This window comes from Mesoplodon densirostris, chromosome 4 (genome assembly GCF_025265405.1).
Source record: "Mesoplodon densirostris isolate mMesDen1 chromosome 4, mMesDen1 primary haplotype, whole genome shotgun sequence".
NCBI lineage: Eukaryota > Metazoa > Chordata > Mammalia > Artiodactyla > Ziphiidae > Mesoplodon > Mesoplodon densirostris.
In genome coordinates this window covers 152350165-152373618 of record NC_082664.1, presented here as the reverse complement: position 1 = coordinate 152373618, position 23454 = coordinate 152350165, and the positions used below count along the sequence as shown (strand labels likewise).

General features: G+C 53.0%; 1 protein-coding gene across 2 annotated transcripts in view; it reads right to left on the bottom strand.

Annotated features, from left to right (window-relative positions):
- RASGRF1 (Ras protein specific guanine nucleotide releasing factor 1) overlaps positions 1–21377 on the bottom strand; it is a 105562-nt gene extending 84185 nt beyond the window's left edge. For both annotated transcript variants that reach the window (XM_060095378.1, XM_060095379.1), the window contains exons 1-2: positions 20778–21377; positions 2321–2427 (exon numbers count right to left, since the gene is read on the bottom strand). In XM_060095378.1, coding sequence (XP_059951361.1) covers positions 2321–2427; positions 20778–21053 — 383 coding nt within the window. In that variant the 5' untranslated portion in view covers positions 21054–21377. The remainder of the gene's footprint in view (positions 1–2320; positions 2428–20777) is intronic.
- Between the last annotated feature and the right edge of the window lie 2077 nt (positions 21378–23454).

Below are 23454 nucleotides of genomic sequence, written 5' to 3'. Positions count from 1 at the left end.
CATGGATGTATTAAGGTTCCTTTCTACATCTGTCTGTTGATAGACACCTTGGTTATTTCTAGTTTGGGGACTATTGTGCAAAAAGCTGCTAAGGACATTTGCATACACGATTTTTTGTAGATGTTTTTCGTTTCTCTTAGATAAATACTAAGAAGTGTAACTGCTGGGTCACAGAGTAGGTGTATGTTTCACTTTTAAAGGAAATGCCTAACAATTTTTCAAAGTGGTTGAACCACTTTATGCTCCCACTAGCATCATGTGACTTATGGTTACTCCACCCCCTCTCCAATATTTGCTACGGTCAGTCTTTTTCAATTCAGCCCTTGTAGATTCTACAGGTAGTGGTATCTCATTGTCTCTAGAAAATTTTGGTATGAATTGATTTTCGAAGTCAATGTAGTCCTGGTTATCCAGAATATATACCAAATTAGAATTCTATAATACCTCAACACTTACAAAGCCCCGTCACATAAATAATTTCATTTGGTTCTCAAAACAACCCTGCTATTGGTTCTAGTTTAGTGCTGGGAGCCTGAGGTCCAACTGCTTTCCCTGAATCTGGGTTCTTCCTGCTTGATTCCATTCTCCACAATGCCAGCAATTTCCACTCCAAATCATAGCTCTGATCATGTTACTGCCCTGGTGTAAAACCTTCGATGGCTTCCCACTGTTCACAGAGGAAAGCTCAAACATCTCAGCTGGGTATTCAAGATTGTTCTGATCTGGTTCCAGTCCAATGTCCAACCTCATCAACCTTCTGACACCCAAACTTTGTCTCTTCATTTTTCTTGGAATTGTCTTTCCTAGATCACTGCCTTTATTTAAGGCTTTTTGGGGGCTGGAGGAGGGGCTGAAGTGCCCATAGCTAAACTCATTAGATATGAGGCGCCAATCTCCCCTTTCAAGTCAAATGTCACCCTATTTCCAGATCCCCCAGATTCCCCCATTTCTCTGAAGATGTCTCCTATGGTGCCTTGTACTTACACCGCCTTCATGTACCAGAGCTATTTGCACATCTGTCTAGTGTCTTCCTGACTAGGCTGGGGTAGCCCTGGGGGAATACCTGTGTTGCATCCATCCCTGTCTGCCCAGTACCACACTCAGAGCCTGACTCTATTGATTCATAGGTGAGAACCTGGTCTCCATTACCTAGACTGGACACTCCTTGAGGATAGGGATGGAGGTGGCTTGACCTCAGTGTCAAGGTCAGTGCTATAGCCAAAATAAATGGTTTCTGGTCAGCTGGCTTGATCCAAGGCTCAAGGAAGGACTCTGGTATCCATCTATCTATCCATCATCACCTGATGGATCCATCATCTACCCATCAACATTCATCATTGATTTATCATCCATCCATCCATCCATCCGTCCTTCACATATACTTTCAACACTCATCCATTTATCATTCATTTACCCTCTATTCATCCATCATTCATCTTCCACATATAAACTCAACATCCAACCTCTATCCATTCATTCATCCTTGCATTCTTCCCATCTACACTGCTGAGAACTTGTCTATATCTTTATAAGGCCCTGGGGATGCAAAGAATCATACTTAGGCCCTGCCCGGAGGAGCTTACATTTTACCGGAAAGTAGACACAGGAACACACCATTATCCACTCAGCCAGAAAGATCTATTGCTCAAAGCAGTGAGTCTGGGTGTCCATCCCCCGTGACAGTACTTAGCTCTGCCAGGGGATTGTTACCTTGGGGGCCACACCCCAGCCCACAAGCCCATCATTTCCCCAAGACCCAGGAGGACTCAACGCAGTTGGAGCCCCCATTTTCTCTGCAGCATACACTCTCCTTTTGCTTTTCTCCCCACCTGGCCCAGTGAATCCCTCCAGAGAGGGGTACACATTGCTGGGAATGACGGGAAGAGCAGGTCTAGAAGCCCTGAACATCCAAGCTCAGAGAGGTTTACAGAATTTCAGTTTACAGATGAGAAAACCAAGGCCCAGAGAAAAGACAGGACTAGTCCATTCCTGCAGCATCCGGGTTAGAACCCTGGTGGTCTTAGCCTTTGGTGGCTATAAAGCCCTGTAATCCAACCAAATTGTACTTGGTTCTCCTGGTATGAAAAAAGGAGCTCATCTGGTTGAAGGGGGCAGGAGGCTGTAACACTGCTCCTCAGGGCCCTTGGTTCCTTGTGCACCCCAGCGAGGCACGTCCCAGAGCTCCGGGGCTCTAAGGGTGGGCCTGTCAAGATGCCCTTCTTACAGCTTCCATCCTCCCCCCATCTCCTCCTCCTCCATGCCTTCCCCTCCTGGGGATTGAGTCTGCTCAGGACGGGGCCTTTGGGTGGGCGAGACATACCTGGCGTGAGCGATGGCTGCCACCCACTCGTCACAATCCCTGGCGTCCTCTGTCCTCAGCTCCAAGGCTTTCTGGTTCTCGTGGCTGAAGTTAACCGTGAAATAATGCTGCACCAAGAAGAAGACAGCTCCAATTACCAGGGCGATCGGCACGGAACCGGCAGCGTCTCCTGTTAACAACCTGGCTGTTTTGCAAAGCACTCATTGCCACATCTGCTAGGCAAGGATTCATTATTCGTGATCATCGGAATGCCATTCTATTTAGCGGTTTCAAACTCTCTATTAAGGCAGGCTTTGTACCATGGAACAGAACCTATGCTTAGGCTATTGTAAGAAGGAAGCAAACCCCACAAAGTCTTATTTGCCAACAAACTGCAAAAAAAGCCAGTTTTAAACCATCAGGTATGCTGGGAGAAAGGCAGAGAAAACACACCAAGAGAACATCCCCTTTGGGGACTGGGTATCAATTCAGGGCAGCATGCATTTAATTCACTCCACACAAATGTTTCAACACACTCTTCTAGGTCCTGGAGTTAGAGCAATGAGCAGATAGACCCGAGCAGAGCCCACTGGAAGCCAGCTCGTGTTGGGTGCAGGTGACCGACTTAGAGCTGGTCAAAGGTGGGGTCTGCTGCCCGAGCTCCCAGGGAAGCAGAAGGGCCAACGAGACACACACATCTGTGATATCGTTCTATGAATGAACACGTGTAAAGCTCTTAGAACAATGCCCGAAATCTAGTAAGCACAAGTGTTTGCTATAATGAACGCAGTGCAACGATCACTACTGTCATGGAGGTAAGAAAAAGGGGCCCAGAGAAAGCCAGCACTGATTCAGCCCAGGGAAAGCAGAAGGCCTTCCCAGAGGATGAGGCGTTGGTTGGTCCATGTTTTATTTCAGTTGATGGAAGAACGTGGGGGGAGCATGGACATCGAGAGCACACAGCGTGCTTGGGGGTAGGAGGGCCCGTGCAGTGGGGTTAGGGAGGAGGCTGGGCAGGGGGCGGGGCCTGGGTGGTGGAGCTGAGTGGCGGGATGGGGTGGAGGAGAGCAGAAAGCCCAGGTTTCCGGCCGGAGCAACTAGGTGGGTGGGGATGCCATAGACTGGGGGAGGCATGGGCAGGATAAAGGGCAGGTGTCAGGGGGTCAGGGGTGGGGGGTGGACATGCAGACGCTGTGTGCCTGTAGGCCACGTCTCTGCGGGCTGCAGACAGGGGTCGGGGGTGTCAGACTTGGGGCGGAGAGGAAAGCTGGAAGCAGACTCAGCCAGAGAGAGGGTGCACAGGCAAAGTGCTGGGGGCCCCACGTGCGGAGGCCTCCTGGGTCTGGTCCTGGTGAAACTAGGAGAGAGGCAGTCAGTGAGGTGCAGAGAGGGCCCCCGAGGCCTGCCCATTCAGAAGATGCACCGCAGGCCATGGTGCGGTCTTGTGTCAGTGGGCGCTGTCCCTTGTCCCTCTGTCCCTCGGGGCCCAGGCAGCGGGGGACAGCAGCATGAGGCACGTAAACTTGTTTTTAGCTTCCGCTGACATGACTGTCTTTCTGTTAATTGTCGTTCTTGGTGGCAGCCAGAAGTGTGTGTGTGTGTGTGTGTGTTTTACAGAGTCAATGTCTCTCACTTTTTTCCTAGGAAGCAAATAACTGGCTGTCCTCCCCCTGCGAGGGAGCAGGTGAAAGCCGGAGCTGCGGTGGCCACCTAAGCACTTTCCCCATCTCTCAAGAGATGGTGAACATGCAGATGCTTGTTTCCCGTGATCTCATTTATTCCCATATTCACCAGGTGGAACAGGTATTATCTGTTTACTGCAGAGGAACCTGAGGTGCAGAAAAGTCAAGCCACTTGCCTGAGCCCACATGGCTGGAAAGAAGAGGACCCGGAATAACATATGTTCCCTGGGTACCTCCCGTCCACTCAGATCTTGGAGCTCCACTGCCAGCAACTGCCTGAGGATCTCACAAGGCTGTGGTCTAGCAGGTGAATGGGGTGTTTCTGGGGGTTCTGGTGAAATGCTATCAATATTCATCATTTCTAAGGACCAACAGTGACCCTGGGTACCATCAGAGCTCTTGAGACAGCCCCATAACCTCAGCTGGTGTTCGATCAGAGCTCTGACAGACCCCAGGTCACCCTTGAAAGCTGAACCACCCCTGGGCTTTCCCAGAGTTACAAGGATGTCCCGAGGCCAGAGGTGGGCCACTGCAGAGTGGCAGAGTGGACACCAGGCTCAAACTGGGGCCACTAGAGCTGCTGTGATGAGACCAGGACCACACCTTGGGCATTCTGCCCAACCAGAACTCCCTCAAAGCTTCTCAGAGTCTGACGGACTCACTGAGAACAATACATGGGCCTCAGCATGACCATGGGACAAGAGCTTAGCCACGTTTGCCAAAATGATGTGACCGTATGGGTTCATGTGGGTGCTGGCTGGACCCCTCTGCAGAACAGAAACATTGTTCTGGTATCAGCCCTGGGGCACTCTAGAACTCTCCAGTCAAGACAGAGCCACGTCTGAGGCCTCCCTGGGACACTGACAGGATTAGGACTCACACACTATATGTGATCAAGGATGTGGGATAAATTCAGAAATAAACCCAGGGGCCTCCTCCGGGAACCCACATTTCAAATGTGGAATCCTGACAGGCCCAACTAGAGTTGCTGGAACATATCTGGAAATGCAACAGAAGCAGAAACCACCAATGGACCATCCCTGGCTTCATGAAAGAAGAAGCAAGACTTGGTGAAATTACTCCTGGAGCCTCACCAGGGCTGCAGGGATGGGCCCAGAACTCCACCTGGGGCCTCCACAGAGCTTCCATAGACCTGAAGTGAGAGATGGATACCTTGACCTGGGGCTCCACCAGGAGTCCCAAGATGGATCCCTAAACGCTCTAAGCATCAAAATCAGACCCCTAGAACGATCCCAAACTACTCCAGGAGCCGTACCAGGTTCAGGGCAGAGCCTGGGGCTTCACCTGGGCTGCTAAGTATCTCCACCAGTGGGTCTCAACCCTGACTGTACATTGGGCTCTGCTGTCACTAGTCTGGGTGTGGCCTGTGCATCCCTTGGTGATCCGAATGTGTGGTCAAGGTGGAGAGCCACTCGCTGGTCTAGACCTTCACCTGAGGCCTCAGCAGGTTAAGAGGGATGGATCCAGAAACTACACCTGTGACTACCAAACTCCTAGGAAGGGACTCAGAAATCACACCTGGGGTTGTGCCGAGACCAGAGTCACGTTCGGGTCCTTATCTTGGCTGGAGGAAATGTTCTAGAAGCACACCTGTGGCCTCACCTGGGTTCGAGGTACTATCCTTAGAACTGGGGCCTCACCAGGCTGAGATCCTGGGCTGCAGCTCAGGCCTGGTCCCCAGGATGCCCCCTCCCTGCCCTGTATCTCCTGACCACTAACAGACAGCTGCTGCCCCATGCCTGTGTGGGCTGGATCTACGTCCCCTCCTGCCTCAGGATGGGCCTTTGTTTCCAAAGTCCCAAGTGCCTGTATGGTAATAAACTTCTATCTAGGACAGCTAAAGCAGACCTGAGCCTCTGCGGGCTGGGGAGGTAGGCTTGGAACCCTGCCTGCTTGGCCTTCCCCTTGCCCCCTGCCAGTCCCAGCCGGCTGGCAGGGCTGCGGCACCTCCACAGGACGGAGAACATTGGGAAACCACTGACAGGTACGGTGACCAACCATCCCAGTTTGCCTGGGACTGAGGTGTTTCCGCGGGCACAGGACTTACAGCGCTAAGACCAAGACAGTCCCGAGCAAACCGGGATGCTTGGTCACCCTACAAAAGGTGGAGGAGGGGCTTCCCTGGTGGTGCAGTGGTTGAGAATCTGCCTGCTAATGCAAGGGACACGGGTTCAAGCCCTGGTCTGGGAAGATCCCACAGGCCGCGGAGCAACGAGGCCTGTGAGCCGCAACTACTGAGCCTGCGCATCTGGAGCCTGTGCTCCGCAACAAGAGAGGCCGCAACAGTGAGAGGCCCGCGCACCGCGATGAAGAGTGGCCCCCGCTTGCCGCAACTAGAGAAAGCCCTCGCACAGAAACAAAGACCCAACACAGCTAGGTGGAAGTCCCAATAGCCGGGTCTGGGTCTGGCTCTGCTGCTCAGAGCCAGGGATTCTGGGCAACCTCTGCATCTCCCTCTGGCCAATGGGCATGACACTAACACTTGCCTTGGTCAGCTACACACAAGTGGCCTCAGTCATGAAAAATCAAGTTCTCCCCACCTTTAACTCTCTACCTGAATGATATCTCATTCGTGAATTCAACCCATATGTTTAAGTCCCCTCTATAACCCAGACACTGTCCACCTCGTGGTAATCAACGACACACACGAAAGCCCACGGTGCTGAATGCTTCCTGCAGGGTACGGGCACTCCACATCATCGGGTCTTAGTGTATCTCTTTCTGCTCCTTCTAAACTGTCAGATGTGCTGCCCCCGACCTTCCACATCAAAGCCATTATCCACTTGTAATGATTTACTTTTTTCCCTGCTTCTGGGATGCCGAGTGGCATGCGGGATCTTCATTCCCCGACCAGGGATGGAACCCGCGCCCCCTGCAATGGAAGCTCAGAGTCTTAACCACTGGACCATCAAGGAAGTTCTGTAATGACTTTTTACTGTCTTTCCTACCACAGCAGAGAGTCTCAATCTGGGCTGCACATTAGGGATACCTGGGAATCTAAGAAAACACGGATGCTTGAGCCCCCTTCTCAGACACATTAAAGCAGAACGTGGGAGAAGGGGAACAGGGAGAGAACACGATTCAGGCACTGGTATTTTTCAAAGCCCCCCAGTTGGTTCCAGTGTTCACCCAGTGCTGGGAACCCCTAAGAGGGAGCAATGTCTGCAGCAGAAGCACCTCTTCCCCTCCCCCCATCCCCCCATGTTCTCCTAGAGATGCACGGTCCTGGAGCCGATGCCTGGAGCCGCCATAGATACTATGCAGCCAGGAGTTCCCAGTTATTTGGAAGTGACACAGACAGACCAAATGAATGAGCTGTGTGTGCTGAACTCTAAGTACAAATGACAAAGAAGGAAGTGGAAGTGTCTCAGAGAAAAGCGGAGATGGGAGACCTGGTAACTAGAGTGGGAGTTGGGGAAGGTGGGGCGGAGACATGGCTCCTGGTCCAGGCCTTGGAGACCCAGACACATGTTTTCTCCTTGGGTTTCATTAATTATCACTGTAACTATTCTAAGAGTCCTCCTTAAGCAAAAACCTTAAGCTGCTTTGAATGGGCTCCTGTTCTTTTCAAATAAATGATTCCTGATCAAGAATATCCCCAGAGCCTGGCACTGTTCCTCGGCCTGGGCGTGGAATAGCCTTCATTTGCTGAATGGGTGACTGAATGCATTTGTCAGCATGGCATGCGAGCCCAGCTTATTCATTAATTGATTAATAGCAAAAGCCATAAAGTAGGTGGCATTGAATCTGCTTCTCAGGCCTGGGCAGGTGAGCTGGCTGGAAGGGTGTGGGCACTGGCTTTTCATGAACGAGGCTTATATCTCTTCAGGGAGAGGAGGCCCACTCACCTCATAAAGGCACTGAACAGTCCTGCAATGTAGGAACTTCTTCCAGAACTTATCCCACCATGGAACACTTTTGTTTTCATTTTTGGGAAGATCTACCAACATTCCAGAAAACCAGTGTTCCGGGGACTTCGGGACCCTGGAGTTGTGGCACATGCCAGGCTTTGGAATCGCCTGGGTTTAAATTTATTATTTATTATTTAGCTTCGGTGTCTCCAGTGTGTCTCTTCACTTCTGTGGACTTATTTTCTCTTTCACAAAAAGGGGAAGCTATTACCCATCTCACAGGGTTCTGTAGAACAGATGATGTTGTGAAAGCTCCTGGTCCATAAAAGGGCTCATGATGGTTTTTAAACTAACTGAATCATTTGCAAAGTCCAAGAGATGGGTCTAATCAACCTATCAGTGGACAATTACTAGGAAAACCACATACATGTGCATTCACATGCGTGTGTACAAATAGTGTTCCCCCTAACATTCATGTTTGTCAGAATCTGTCAAGAAGACCTTATGTGAAAATATGTGGAATCTAAAAAAAATGGTATAAATGAACCTGTTTACAAAATAGAAACAGAGTCACAGATGTAGGAAACAAACTTATGGTTACAAGGGGGGACAGGTTGCGGGGGGATAAATTGGGAGACTGGGATTGACATATACACACTACTATGTATAAAAGAGATAACCAACAAGGACCTACTGTATAGCACAGGGAACTCTACCCAATACTCTGTAATGGCCTATAAGGAAAAAGAATCTAAAAAAGAGTGGATATATGTATATGTGTAACTGACTCACTTTGCTGTACACCTGAAACTAACACAACATTGTAAATGAACTCTACTCGAACACAACTTTAAGAAAAAGACCTTCTTTGAAAATAGGGTCTTTACAGATGTAATCAAGGTAAGATGAAGTCATACCAGATTAATAAGAAGAGGCCTTAATACATAAAAAGAGGGAAATGTGGACACAGACACACAGGGGAGAAAGCCACGTGAAGAGGGAGGCGAGACTGGAGAGATGCATCTACAAGGCAAGGAACACCAAGGACTGCTGGCAGCCATCAGGAGCTAGGAGAGGCAAGGGAAGATTCTTCCCTCGAGACTTCAGAGGGACCATGGCCCTGCAGGCATCTTGGTTTCAGACTTTTAGCCTCTGGAGCTGTGAGAGAATAAATTTCTGTTGTTTTAAACTAACCCCCCTCAAAAAAACCAAACCAAACCAATCCATATGCACATGCACACACACAGGAGGCATGGGAGAGGCTCAGAAACTGGAGTCATAGCTGTGCCAAGATCGAAGGATGATTAGGAATCAGCAGTTTGGGGCATTCCTTCCATCACCTTCAGCTCCTATTTCTTTCTCATTTCTGATATTCAATTGGTCACCAGGGTCTCTGCTCTGGATATCTCTGGAACTCTGCCTTCTGCCATCCTCACTGCCGTGCTTGCTTCCAGGCTTCCTCATCTCCCACCCGGGCCATTAAACTGCCCCCCTCTGGTCTCCCTGCCCCTGGTCTTGCCCCCTCTGATTCACCCTGTTTGACCAGAATCCAGACCCACTGTCCTGTCTGGGCCCCTGCTTGCTGTCTCCTCCAAGAGGGAGGTGGGCTGGGGTCAGCTGCAGGATGGATGTCATCACTCTGGGTCAACCCCACCCCTTCCACTTAGTAGGTCCACTCTGGTGGCCTGGTCAGGCAGGGTCAGCTTCTCCCCCACTGGGTCCTGGCTCCTTCCTCCTGGTCCATCTTTGGGACCACAGTCCCAGATGGCCCTGGCCTGGCAGTCCTCTGTGTCCGATGCTCCCGAAGTCCCAGTGCAGAGGGGACAGTGCCAGAGGGAACCTGAAGGGGCCTTAGCGGTGTGTGTGTGTGTGTGTGTGTGTGTGTGCGCGCGCCCGCGTGTGTGTAGATGCTCTGGCTGGAGTCCATCTCTCCCTCTATAAGGGGCTATCCATCCAGGCTCCCCATCACCTGAGGTCCCTGTCCACCTCTCACCGCTGAGATCCCAGGGGAAGCCTGTCTGCTCTCTGGCTCTCACAGGAGAGATCCCACTCTTACCTGGGCCGGGCCACCCTGGGAGTGTGTTCTGCCCTCTCTCAGGGCTTCTGCAGCACCGTGCACAGTTCTCAGCACTGCTCCCTCCCCGCTCTGGCTGCACCAGCCTCATGCTGGCCACGCAGAGGGGCTTCACTGGGCACAGTATGTCCCAAATGGCCCTGCTCAACAGAAGTATTGGCTTCGAGCAGGCCCACTGGTGCTCCCACACCAATCCAGAAAAGACCTACCTATCCTGCCCTATGGCTGTGGCTCAGCTGGTGTGGCTCCACACAGGGTCTGGACACCCCACTTCATGACATTCTTCCCCCCTGCTCTGAGTGGCCTTGCTTCACCGACCTCTGCCTCTGGGTTCTCAAGTCTTGGCCTTCCCAGGGCCTGGTTACTGCACCGTGACCTCTGCTCTGACCCGGGGATGAGCGCCTGTCTCAGACCCCGGTCTCCTATGGGCTCCTAAGAGTCCCAGGGCTGAGAGCTGCTGCCAGGGACTGACCTCCTGGACACCTTATCATTCGCTTGCTTCTACTCCCTGCCTACCCCCTGGGGACAGGAACAGAGGTGGGAGAAGAGACAGGAATGTCAGAGCTGAAGAGCCCTCCCTCCCAGAGTCAGCCTTGAACTAGGCAGTGCTTGACCAGCGGCCTGGGGGACTGTGTCATCCTCCAAGCTTCTGCTGCTGAATGGTCCGTTTCCATGTACATTACTCCAGACCCCATGAGCCACAGCCACAGATGTCGTGCTTGGCTGGTCCTGCACGAACACCTTTCAATCTGTCGTCACAAGTCAACAAGCCTGCCCTTCCCCCTCCCACCAACAGCCTCTCTAAACATTCATTGAAAGAAGGAATGAATTCCAGTCTGGACATGTCTGCCTTTCACCTGCTGTTAGAAATGACCTATGCACAAAGGTGTTTATTAATTGAAGCTCTGTTTGTAATTTTAAAAAGACTATAGGGCCTCCCTGGTGGCGCAGTGGTTGAGAGTCCGCCTGCCGATGCAGGGGATACGGGTTCGTGCCCCGATCTGGGAGGATCCCATATGCCGCGGAGCGGCTGGGCCCGTGAGCCATGGCCGCTGGGCCTGCGCGTCCGGAGCCTGTGCTTCGCAACGGGAGAGGCCACGACAGTGAGAGGCCCGCATACCGCAAAAAAAAAAAAAAAAGAAAAGAAAAAAAAAAAGACTATAAATTACCCAAATGTCCCTCAAGAGGAGATTAGCTAAATAAACTACAGCACATCCATACAGTGGAATACTATGCAGCTGTAAAAAAAGATGAGGACGATCCATATACTTATAGAGAACTATCTCCACAATATAGTGAGAAAAACAGGTATAGAATAGTGTTTGTAGTACGTTACCACTTGTATAATTATACAGATGTGCATATATATGGCCATAGATCTATACATCTTTGCATATATTTGCATATATAATGTCTCTGGAAGAAGGCATAAGCAACTGGTAACATCAAAATCCTTTGGAGAGGGGCTTCCCTGGTGGCGCAGTGGTTGATTGAGAGTCCGCCTGCCGATGCAGGGGATGCGGGTTCGTGCCCCGGTCCGGGAAGATCTCACATGCCGCGGAGCGGCTGGGCCCATGAGCCATGGCCGCTGGGCCTGCACGTCCGGAGCCTGTGCTCCGCAACGGGAGAAGCCACAACAGTGAGAGGCCCGCGTACCGCAAAAAAAAAAAAAAAAAAAAAATCCTTTGGAGAGGAGAACTGGATTGCTGGGGTAGCAACAGAAACGAGCATTGTCAGTGTACACTTCTTTGTAACTTCTGAATGTCGAACCATCGTAATATATTATCAATTCTAAAATTTTATCTACCTATTTATTTATTTATTTTTGGCCATGCCACATGGCATATGGAGATCTTAGTTCCCTGACCAGGGATCCAACCTGTGCCCCTGGCATTGAGAGCGTGGAGTTTTAAACACTGGACCTCCAAGGAAGTCCCAATTCTAAAATTTTAAAATAAAAGGCAGTGGCTGTTTGAGAGGCCCAGCCGGCCATCCACTCCCCAGGTTCTCCAACCTGCACCCTGCACTCCTGGTCACCAGGACACTCCTCTTTTGGACCCCAGCGGTGCAGCGTCCTGGAGAGTGATCTCCACCAAACATGCTTAGCCTGCCCTGAGAGCCCACGGGAGCCACTGATGGGGTGGGCCCCTGTTTTTGCAGTGATTCTGCCCTGGAGATCGTCATCACTTCCCCACTGGTCCCCCTTATGAAAGCCCCTGGATATACAAGCGATCTTGCTTGAGGAAGTGCACCACGTCTTTCCAGGAGGCAATGGGTGTCCCATAACCAGCTTGTTTCCCTTTTCTGTCCAGGCTACCAGGAAGTTCTCAGATGTAATTACTTACTTGCCTCTCCTCACCTGTGCCCACACCATATGGGCTTTCCTTTGAGAACACCAGCCCTTCCCCCAGGTCCCCAAAGCCTGTGGATCTGACCAGGGGTGAGGGGAACCCAGGTGACAACCACTGTGGCCGGAGGGCAGGTAAGGCCCCTTGCGGGAGAAAGAGGGTAAAAGTGCAGCAGCAGGCTCGGGGCAAGGCGAGTGGGCAGGCAGAGAATGCTGCGTGATTGACGAGGTGCTTCCAAACCACTTCACTCATTTCTTGAGTGCGGCTAAGAGTCTAAGAGAATTAAATAAAGTTGGTTATATTTTACTCGTATAGTCTGACAGAGGAAAAGTCAATCTAGATCAAGCTTGTCTGAATTTCTAGATGGGTTTCTGGAACACTGGCTAAGGTTGCTAAAAATTTATTCATTCACTCTTCTAAAATGAATTTTATTTTAAGGTCTGAGTTAGATTTTCCAAGTCGAAAAAAAAAATCAAAATTCAACTAGGAAGTATCTTCTTGAAAAGAATTCTCTTTTTTTCAGGGCAAAGAAGTTGCATTAGCCTTGCTGGATTCGTAAGATCTGCTCTTTAAGTATAAATTGCTGAATTTAACAGTTGGCCTGGATGTCCACTGACCTGAACAATCTAGAACAAGGAGGGCTGACATTTATTAGCAGTGACAGCTCAGGGTCTGGCACAACACAGACACTCAGGTATCTGTTGGGAGATGAGCTCCCTCTATCTGAGCTTTATCTGCCAAATGGGGATTCTCTCTCCCCTGTGTAGAACTGCAGTAACAGCAGCGTTACTTTGGTGGTTATGGGAAATGCTAAGCCTGAAAAGGACTTTGTAATCTGTAAGCTGCAAAGGTGCTCTATCTGAGTGGTGGCTGGAGGAGAAGGTATGGTAGGACAGTGCCTGGTGCTTTCAAGGGATGAGAACTTGACACTCCCTGCCGCTGCCCACAGAGCCCAGGAGGTGGGAAGCCCCAGAGGCTGTGGGGTGCATCCTGGGCATGCAGGAGCTAGGGATGGTTTTTGTAGCACAGCGCAAGCCCAGGTTTCAGTGACATGGTGACACAGTGACCGGCTGGGATGGGAGTGGAGGGGGGACCTTCAGTGCTCGGCACTCCCCCAATTCAGGCCCCTTTTACTGCTCAGTTCTACAGCCTCCTCCGACCTGACCTCCTGCCACCAGATGGGTCATCCTTCTGTCTCTCCTCACCCTGCCGTGATCTCTCCAGCACAGAGATCACAGCAGTCCGTCTCTAGCGGAGAGACCTGGGCTGGCTCTCCACTGCGCTCTGTAGCCTGCACACAGGCCTTAGGGGCCAGCTCTGCCTACCCTGCAACCTACATTTCCTGTCTTACTTGTGCCTTTCTTGGTGGAGTCTCCCTGATGCCCCCAGGCCGGAAGGAGATGCCCCTGTAAGTGTGAGCACAGATTCTGCTTTCTGTCATTAAACCCATCAAGACGGCGCCTTTGCCTTTCTCCTCAGCTACTCGAGTGTGTGTGTGTGTGTGTGTGTGTGTGTGTGTGTGTGTGTGTGTGTGATGATCAGATCTGCATTTTGGAAAGTGGTCTGGCTGCGGAGAGGCACGGGGATGGCGGGACGCAGTGGATGCAGGGAGACAGTTCTCCCAGCATCTCTAGAGCCCTGCTTTCAGGCACGTGGTGGGTCTGCACGTCCCCACCACTGCTGAACTGAAGCCACATGACCTGCCTTGTGGTCATGTGGTCAGCATGGGTCACTTCCGGGGGGCGCTTTAAGAGCCAGGGAGAGATCTGCCACATTCTCTGCCCTTGGCTGTGGCGGCTGTGAAGGCAAGTGTCAGGATGAATCTCCATCAGGCGGGGTCCCTGAGCGATCACAATGAGCAGTGCCCTCCTGCCAACCGCATGGGACCTAAAGCATGAGCAAGAAATAAACCTCTGTCATGTTCATGGAGATCTGGGGCTTGGTTGTTACTGCAGCATGACGCCACTCATGCTGACCAGTATACCTGTTAGGAGGCCCCCACCTAAGTCCAGACAAGAGATGATGGCTGTCTGGACTAGAGCCTTGGAGGAAGAGAGGGATAAAAGTGGATGGTCTGAAAGAGATTTAGGAGGTGAAATCAATGGGGCTGGGTGAAGGTGTGGCTGCCAGGGATGAAGGAAGCTGCTGCAGCCATTTTTTCTCTTTCAGGGGCATGCTTGCTCAGACATTCTCAGAAACCCATAGGTTATTTGAGATAAGATTTACCATCCTACCTTTATATCCAGGGTCAGGGCTCCGTGTTGACTCACTTCAAACCTGCCAGAGACCCAGGTGATCTGGGTCATTGCTTCATGCAGGAAGAGCCTTGTCCTAAAGGTGAAAGCTGAAGCCACAACAGCTACCATGAATTGATCGGACCTACGGTGCTACGCTAGGGCTTTACAAATAGCATCGAGTACAACACTCAGAACAGGGCTGCCGGGTAGGCTGTGTTACGGTTTCCATCTCACAGACGGGGAAACTGACACTCAGAGAGCAATAAGACCTTCCCTAGGTAGGAGGTGACAGAGCCAGGATCCAAAGCCAGCCTGTGTGGCTCCAAACCCACAACTTTTACCTAAGGCTGCGTCATTGCCAGAGACAGAGAAACCCCTCAGTGAATGAGCTGGGAGTCGAGGCTGCGCCCTCCTCTCCAAGCAGCGGATGATGGGCAGTGGGGGAGTCCAAGGCTCCCAGCTGCTCCCTGCACGACAGCCGCCTTTACGGAGGTGTTTGGGCGTTGGCAGTGTTCTGGGCCCCCCTCAAGTGCACGCGTCACTAACTCTCCTGCATAAACATCGGGGGCTGAGTCCTGTTCTTGGCTCTATACACATGGGCGCCGGCTCCAGGCTCCCACGGATTCCAGGGAAACGGGACTGCAGGGTGTGGATGCCTGCCTTGGGGTGTTTATCCTTGACTCCTGGAATTCAAGGTGCAAGGTTCCCACCCAAGCAGAAACAAAAGCTGCTTTACAGATGTCACCAGAGAGGAAGTGGCATCATTTCGCTTGCTGCTAGTTCTCTCTCTCTCTCATTTTTCATTTATCTCGGCAGAGGATGGTAAACTCACACAGTCCCTCAGCCCAAGTCTTTATGCTGTGTTTGTGCTTGGAGAGCTCAGGTTTTAGAGTCAGGTAGACCTGGGTTCCCATGCCAGCTTTGCCACGTATGCTCTCCGTAACCTTGAACAAGTTACTTACCATCTCTGAGCCTCAGTTTGGTCATCTCAAAAATGGGTTACCAGGTATAAACTCACAGGGCTGTTGGGATGATTAGGGGAGGTATTGTATGTAAAACATGCACTCTGGCTCTTAGTTCTAAGGGGAAGGAAGACCCTTCACAAACCACCAGCCAAATACATCAATTAATCCCAAGCTGATAAGCTATGGGGATGAAGGAGAGAGGGTTGTCCCTGCCTGTGATGAGGGACCTGGGGCTCCTCTAGCTCCTGCGGTGAGGGGAGGCCCTCAGGAGGTGACTTTTAGGCTAAGACCTAAAAGGAGGTCCTAGGAGGAGGAGAAGTTGGTCACTAAAGGCTGGGGGGAGTCGGGGGTGATTCCAGGCCCAGGCAGCAGCTGCTGCAGAAGCCTTGAGGTGGGAAAGAGGAGGCAGGCATAGGGTGAGGAAGGAGGGGGATGGGAGGGTGGGGCAGAGTCAGCAGGGCAGGCAGAGGCTGGGGCCCGCTGGGGCCTCCACGTCATGCATGAGAATCTGCATTTTTTCCTAAAGGCAATGAGAGCCAGTGACACTTTCAGTGGCTTAGTACATGGTCAGGTGTGCCCTTTAGAAGCTCACTCTGGTGGCTTGCTGTGTGGCAGGGGCATGGGGCAAGATGGGACCATGTGAGCGAGTTCAACCCATCAAGCCTGACACTGTGAGCTCCTGAACCAAGTCAGGGGCAGGGAGAGAGTCCAGACTCCTTAGGATGGAGAATTCCTGGCACTTGGTGTTTACTGTGGGAGTGAGTCCAGGGAGAGTGCCCTTCTCCACTGTGAGCCCTTTGAAGACAAGGATTAAGTTTGATTTTTCTCTGTATCCACAAGACCCAGCATGGGCTTCACACCGAGAGCCAAAATGTTTACGGCATGCACAAATGGCAGTGAGATGTTAGTGTAGGCTTGTGTATGTGCAGTCTGCTTCTGACCGTCATCCCACTGTTGCCAGGCAGAGGGGCAGGGACCTGGTACTTCCTTGTCCTAATTAAGGCGTTGTTACTGAGCTGCTTCAACCTTATTTCAGTGCTAGAAATATTTGGGGGCTGGGTGGGGAGATGGGCACCCCCACACACTTACCCCTGGGGTCCCACACCTGCGGGGCTGGGCCTGGTCTGGAACCGTGGGGCAGCCTTGCTGGCCCTTCCATAGGTGCAAGGGTCATGGGCTGAGTTGCTGGCACCACGTGTGTGCATGACGTCCCTGTGTCCCTGTGTGTGTGTGGGGGGGGGGTGTTGCTTTTCGAGTACACTTATTCCCCTACATTCAGGTTTGTGTTTTTCTGATTGGCCCAGAGGGCTGAATGTGCTACAGCAACAGGCAGGCAGGCTTTGTGGTGAAGACAGCGCAGCTGCAGAGAAAGCCAGAGAGCCTTTCAGTTGCTGCCTTGCTGGGTGGTGCTGGTGAGATTGTTTCCTCAACTGTAAACCGGGCACACTCATGGCTTTAGGGCTGTTGTGAACAGGTATCCACCAGGCCAACCAGAAATGTGTCCTGCGAATGAGGACCAGGAGAGGGACTTCCTCTTGTCTCTAGGGAAAGGCATCCACTGGGTGGATAACAGGTACTAATGGGCACCCCCAGCTTCCGGAGCCTCTGCCCACATCAGTGCTGAGGTTCCGGCTGAAGGGATCTGTGTCCCTTCTGTTTTACAGGAATCAGGAAGAGTCTGGGGTCTACATTTTGATCCCTTCTGGTTGGGGCGGGGAGGGGTGGTAAGGGGAGTGCTGGGGTTGGTTTGGTCAAGTCCACCACTGAGAAGATGGGGCTGGAAGCTCTATTTCGGGGGGCTGGGAGTGAGGGTGGGAAAGCCAGTGTGGGATGACTCCATGCCAAAGCAGGGCAAGAACCCCAAGGGTCAATCTCTGAACCCAAATTCTAAGTCCAGGGCCTCTGGGCCTTCAGTGTGTGGGCTGTAGGGTCAGAGGTGAGGAGGTCAGGGCTGAGCAAGCAGGGCTCAGGCCAGCATGTGGAGGGGTGCTTACAACTGCCAGTCAGCATAGGAGCGCAGCTGTGCCCCTCCGATTTCAAGAGGCCTTGGGATTCCAGGCCAGAGCTACCACAGGGGCGGTCAGAGCAGTGTAGAAGCAGCCAGAGAATAGCACATCATGTTAGGATGGGCCTGGGCTCCCAGAGCACCCTGAGAGCCCTTCCTATTAGAGCATCTTCACAGTGTAAGGTGAGCATCCTATCCTATTAGAGCATCTTCACAGTGTAAGGTGCCATCTTTATCTGTGCTAATCTTCCCTGGGGGCCGGGGAATGTGACATCCAGCTTCCTGGACCTATGACCCCGTGCCGGGCCTGGACTGGTGCACAGTCAGTCCTCAGGACATGAAATATGGAATTGACAAGCTACACCAGTAAGTTCAGCTCAATTAGTATCTCCTGAGCACATACTATGTGCTTTGTCCCTGACTCATCCCTGTCATTCGGGTGGTTCCCAGCCAAGACTTCGTTTCTATTTCTTGAGAAACCATCTCTGGCCCTTCCAGATGGAAGCTGCCTGCTTAGGCCTGGATAAAAATGACATCCTGCTAAAACCAAGTCTTCACTAGATGTTGGCCAGTCCAAACTGATAGCCTCTTTGAGGCCTCCTAACATGGGTTCTCTGCCACATGCCCAGCAGGTTTTGAATCAAGGTTTCCTGTGGTTTACAAGGCAAACCCAGTCACAGAATGGCTTGGAGCTGGGCCTCTCATGAGGGTGCTCTGTGGGTGCAATGGGGGCTCCCCCTCAAGGAGAAACATGGAACAGCTGCGGAGGCCGTCAATTTTACTCAAAGGTTTAGAAAAGAAAAAGATATAAGTTTTTATAGACACGTGCAGACAAAAGGAACAGGATCTACTTTTCCATACGAGCCAAACTCTCGGTCTGGAGTCAAATGGAACATCTCTATAAGTGTACAAAACAAAGCACACGTCTTTAACAGAAATTTGCACATAAGCTGGGCAGCACCAGACCATCCCCTACTATTCCCAACCCTCTTCTGTTCTCTTGTGCCGGGAGGGCTACTCTTGTGACCACATTTGAGGATCTCTGACTGTTGGTGTTCTGGGGAAACAGCTCAGACCACGTGTGCACATGGTCAAGTGGTTTTGCACTCCTGTCCCTCCCATAATCCACTGCTAGCAAGATTCAACACCCGAGCCAAGAGGTGAATGATCTGGAATCAACGTAAGATCTCATTTTCAGGAATTCTTAGACATTGGGTGAATTCTAGGTCTGACTCTGCCACTGAATCAGAAACAGGTAGGTAATTTCTTCCCAATCTGCTCTTCAGTTTCCCTATCTGTAAAATGGGAGGAGCAGGCTGTACAATCTCTCTGAGGTTCCTTTCAGCTTCAACATTTTATGTTAGACCTCTATTCCTTGTCCAGGTGGGTATAATTCAGATTCAATTAACATTTATCATGTCAAACTAAAATGGATTGTGAGCATACTTCCATACACATTATTTGTGTTCTCAAAACCCCAGAAAGATAGGTGTTATTACCTCCATTTTCTTTACAAAAGAGCGGCTCAGAGAAGTTTAGTATGTTAACTGAGGTCACACAGACAGGAAGTTGCAGAGCTGTGATTCAGTCTCAGGCCTGTTTCTGGCTTTGTGTCCAAGGGGCTGAGAGCACACACTGTGTGCCCAACAACAACTCAGCTTCCTTCAGCCCTCTCTCCCTGCCTGCCCAGGACCTCAGCTCTGTGCTCTGGGGTAGGGGGCCGAGGATGGGTGCCAGTTGGGGCTATAGGCCACTGGTAGTACAGGTGGACTTTGGCCAACAAGTGTTGATAATGTTCTGGAAGGCTGGCAAGGGGCAGGTTATCAAGGGCTGAGAGAGCATCTCTGGCCTAGCCTGGGTCTGGGTCTCCCAGGTGAGTCTTCCAGGCCCCATTTGTGCCTTTAGCTTAAGGAGCTGCCTGCTCTTTGCTTTGCTTTGCCATCTGGGAGCCCCTACCTGCCATACGGCTTGCCATCCCCAGAGACCCACCCTCAAATATTCCTGTCCACCTTTCTCAGCCTTCGAAACCATCTCACAGTACCTCTGGGCTGAGGGCATGGAAGGAAGAGATGTGCTGCGGGGACTGAGCTCAGATCTGTCTCGACCATTAGGAGGGCGACTTCAAGGATGCTTTTATTTCAGCCAATTCAATCACCACCAGTCTGCCTGCAATAATGGCTTTTGAGCCCTCAGTTATCTTCTCAGAACCTTAAGGTGGCCTCAACTCCTGGCATGACACTGGGCAAGTAAATTTCTCTCTTTTGGCCTCAGTGTCCTCATCTAGGCAATAACCAGCTGGTTGGGTCCCCATGGATCGCAGGTCCTCCCAGCGGTGACATTTTAGCATCCACTATCTTTGACTTTACCTTCCCAGAGGAGGGGGACAGACTAGATGCCTTTGGAGAGTGCATCAAGCTTAAAAATTGCACTCCCGCTGTCTGGTGCTCTCACTCGGCGCCCGCAGGTGCTACTCCATCCCTCCACACCAAAGGCACACCCGCACCCCGGCCAGGCCCCCGGTAGATCCAGGCCTGGCCTTTTAGCCTCGCAACTCCGGAAACGCTAGAGCAGCGCTAGAGCCGCGACTGCGGCGGTGGCGGAGGCGCAGGGGGCGGAGGAGGGGAGATGCGCCCACTTGTCCCGCGGCCTCCGCAGCGGCCCTGGCCCCAGCTCCGGGCCAGAAAGGTCCCTGGAACCCTTCGGTTTGTTGCTTGCGCCTGGGGCCGGTTGGGAGTGCGCCACCGGTCGATGGCACCTAACCGACCCCTGCGGCCTCGCAGCCCCCCAACTTGGCAGAGAGAGCGCAGGCTCCTCTTCGCTCCCAGCGGCGGTGAGATAGGGGCCGCGGCGCTCGCACGCCTGCGTCTCGCCCTTCCCGTGCCTAAGCGCGGGGAACTACACCTCCCGGGTCCGGGGCTCTCCCGGGTGGGAGTGGAGGTGGGAGCACCATTTCTGGCTGGATGTGGGTCTACATTCATTGCTTCCGTCTCCCGCGGGAGCCCATCTCTCTCCGCGCCTCATCCCCCTCCGCATCTCCGCGTCTCGCCAGCTCTGCGCCCGCCTCCCACCGAGCTCGCCGGGTGAAGGGCAGCCGCAGCGCACACCCGCTCCCTGTCCGCAGTCCCTGACCCCTCTGGCCACCGCGGGGTCACCTCCCGCTAAGGCCAACCCTCCCTTCTCGCCGAGGGCGCCGAGCAGAGGGACTAAAGTTCGGGCGCCTTCGTCCGGCGGAAGGGCCTGCGCCCCGAGGGCCGCGGCCCGGGCGCTGGGAGGTCAAACGCGGCGCTGGCCTCACCTGTTTCTCCAGCGGCTCCTTGGCCGAGAGAGTAGGCTTGGGGGAGGGCGCGCGGTCGCAGACGCAGCCCTCCAGCAGGTAGAGCCCCGAGGGCCGCGAGCTCGAGTCGCTCTCGAAGTAGAAGAGCAGGTTCTGCAGCAGCGCGAACCACTTGGTTTGCCATTTTGTGTTGTCCGAACTCCGCTTGCTCAGGTAGCCCTTGCGCGTGCCGTCCTTGCGCGCCAGCAGTCCCAGGGACGCGACGTGGCCATCGTTCAGCCGGATCCCCTTCTGCATGGTGCTCGGAGGCCAGCTAGACTCCACGCGCTTACATTTTCTCCGTGCGGCACCCGGCAGCCCCTGTCCGTGCGCGCTGCCTCTCTCAGGCGCTCGCTCGCTCCTTCTCGCTCTCCCCTCCCCCCAAATTTCTACAGTCCGGGATCTGGCGCCGAGCCGCGGCTGCTGGAATCCAGATGTACCATTCCCCTCCAGAACCTCTTCCCCGCTTCGCAGAGCCCCCGGGCCCGGGAGATGCCTCCCGACCCTCCCCTGGCGCCGGGCAAACTGAGGGACTGGCGAGCTGCGCGCTGGCGAGGGACAGGCGGAGTCATGTGACGCCGATCCCTCGAAGAGCCCGCTTTAGCAGCGCGGACAGGGACACACGCACGCAGCCCGCCAAGGCGCAGAGCCGCGCGCAGGCTGCACCTTGGCGCCTCCTCCCCCTCCCCGGACACACAGACGCACACGCATAAACAAATCCTGTCCTCCCTCCCCTGATCTCCTCTTCTCCCCTTCGGGTGTTAAAAAGCGAATCAGATCAATTTTCGTTTAACCCAGTGGAACACCGGAGGCTCGCCGTCCCGGGAGTTTGCGTCTTTGCGCCCCGCCGCGGCGCACTGTAGACCTGGGGTTAAGTCCCATTTGTCATTTTCTCCTCCAAAGGCTTCCTCCTGGTACTTTATTTTTCTAATCCGTGGTGGATGGAGGAAGGTGGATGGCGAAACAGAGCTGAAAGAGCTTTCAGTTCTAATATTTGCGTAATCGTCCAGGTCACATTCATTTCAGCATCCAGCCCCACTTCTGGTGGCTTCCCCAGCGACCTAAGGACAATACAGACGGAGATGTGGAGGGGGAGGTGAGCGTTTATTTTATTTTATTTTGAGTGTTGCCATAATTACGGGCGCCACCCCCTGCGCCCTGCGGTCTGGCCGGCGAGCCGCTGCTGGGAGTTTTCTGCAAATACCCTCCGAAGCCTGAAGGCGGGCTTCAAACGCAGGCGCCAGGGACCATGGGAGCCTTCAAATAGCTGCGCTGGCGCAATGATACCTTAATGATAGATTTTCCGTTCTTATTTTTAGCTCCCATTCGCCTACACAGTTACACGGCATTTATCCGAGAACGTCACAGCGCCCGCCTGCTGCACCGGGAGGGCGCGCGGGCCGCCGGGCAGCCGGGGCGCTGGAGCGGGGAGCGCGCACCGCCGTCTGCCGCAGAGGGCAGCGGCCTCGCTCGGGCCGGGAGCGGCGCCCAGCCCGGCCTGGCCTGTTTGCAGCGGGGATAGGCGGCCGCGTAGCCCTCAAGAGGAAGGAAGAAAGGACACCATTTTTCAGAACCTGCGGGCCCCCCCACCACCCGGGCAACATGCACACACCCTGGTTTGGAGCGAAGGAAGGGCCTGGGAATCAGGTAGCCCTGGGAAGGCCCAGGGAAGTCCACGGAGAGACACCCGGCTGTGGCTGAATTGGACCTGCCCCGGTCCTGGGCACGATGGCGCAAGCCTGCCTTTTTTAGGTGGGGACAGTTCCGAGGGAGAGATTGACCGTGTTAACCTTAGTCTTCCCTCTCGGTTCCCACGCTCCGGGCTTGGGAACTGTCTAAGGACGCGGTGAGGCTGGTTTTTCTTCCCGAATAATGAAAGCAAAGAAGGGAGATGGCTAAGCTTCTTCATTTAGTCTCGATTTTCCCAAGAAGGTCCCTATACTGTGACCATCTTTACTTCTCTTTTGCCCTCTTTATGGAAGCAGAGTTTCCAGAAGTGAGGTTCCTAATCCAGGCTCTCTTAGTGTAAACTCTTCTATTAGGAAGCCTGATACAGAGGCCAAGGGAGGGTCAGGGAAGGGACACTGTTCTAAGTGCTTCAGATCCGCTAAGTTGTTTAATCCTCACATAACTCTATGGAGTAGTGTCCACCCCTCCCCCGCCGCCCCGACCCCTCATCAGCTCTATTGTACAGAAGCGGGAAACGGAGGCGTGGAGAGGTTGAGTGACTTGTGCAGAGTCACTCAGCTGGAAAGTGGCAGGGGCGGGATTTGAACTTGGTAGCCTGCCCCCACTGGCTTTGTAGAGTTGAGTGGCTGGTCCCTGTGTGGCAGAGGGGGCTCACCTTTATCCTCAAAGCAGGCAGGACCTCTCCTTGTGGGCCAGAGCCAAGATTGGGTCTGCTTGGAGGCTGCTGTGTCAGAGAGACCTATGGTACATGAGTTCTGAACTTGGCCTGCACACTGGAATCACTTGAGGACAGTTAACAATCACCTGGGGACCCAAAAGGCCACAGGCAGATTATACACTTTCATGGGTGATTTGAATGTGTATCAAAGTTGGAGAACCGCTAATCTATGGCAGAACCAGTGATACGGTTGTTGCCCATGAATCACTTGGGATCGGGCTCAAATGCAGATTCTCATTCTGGGGCTGAGTC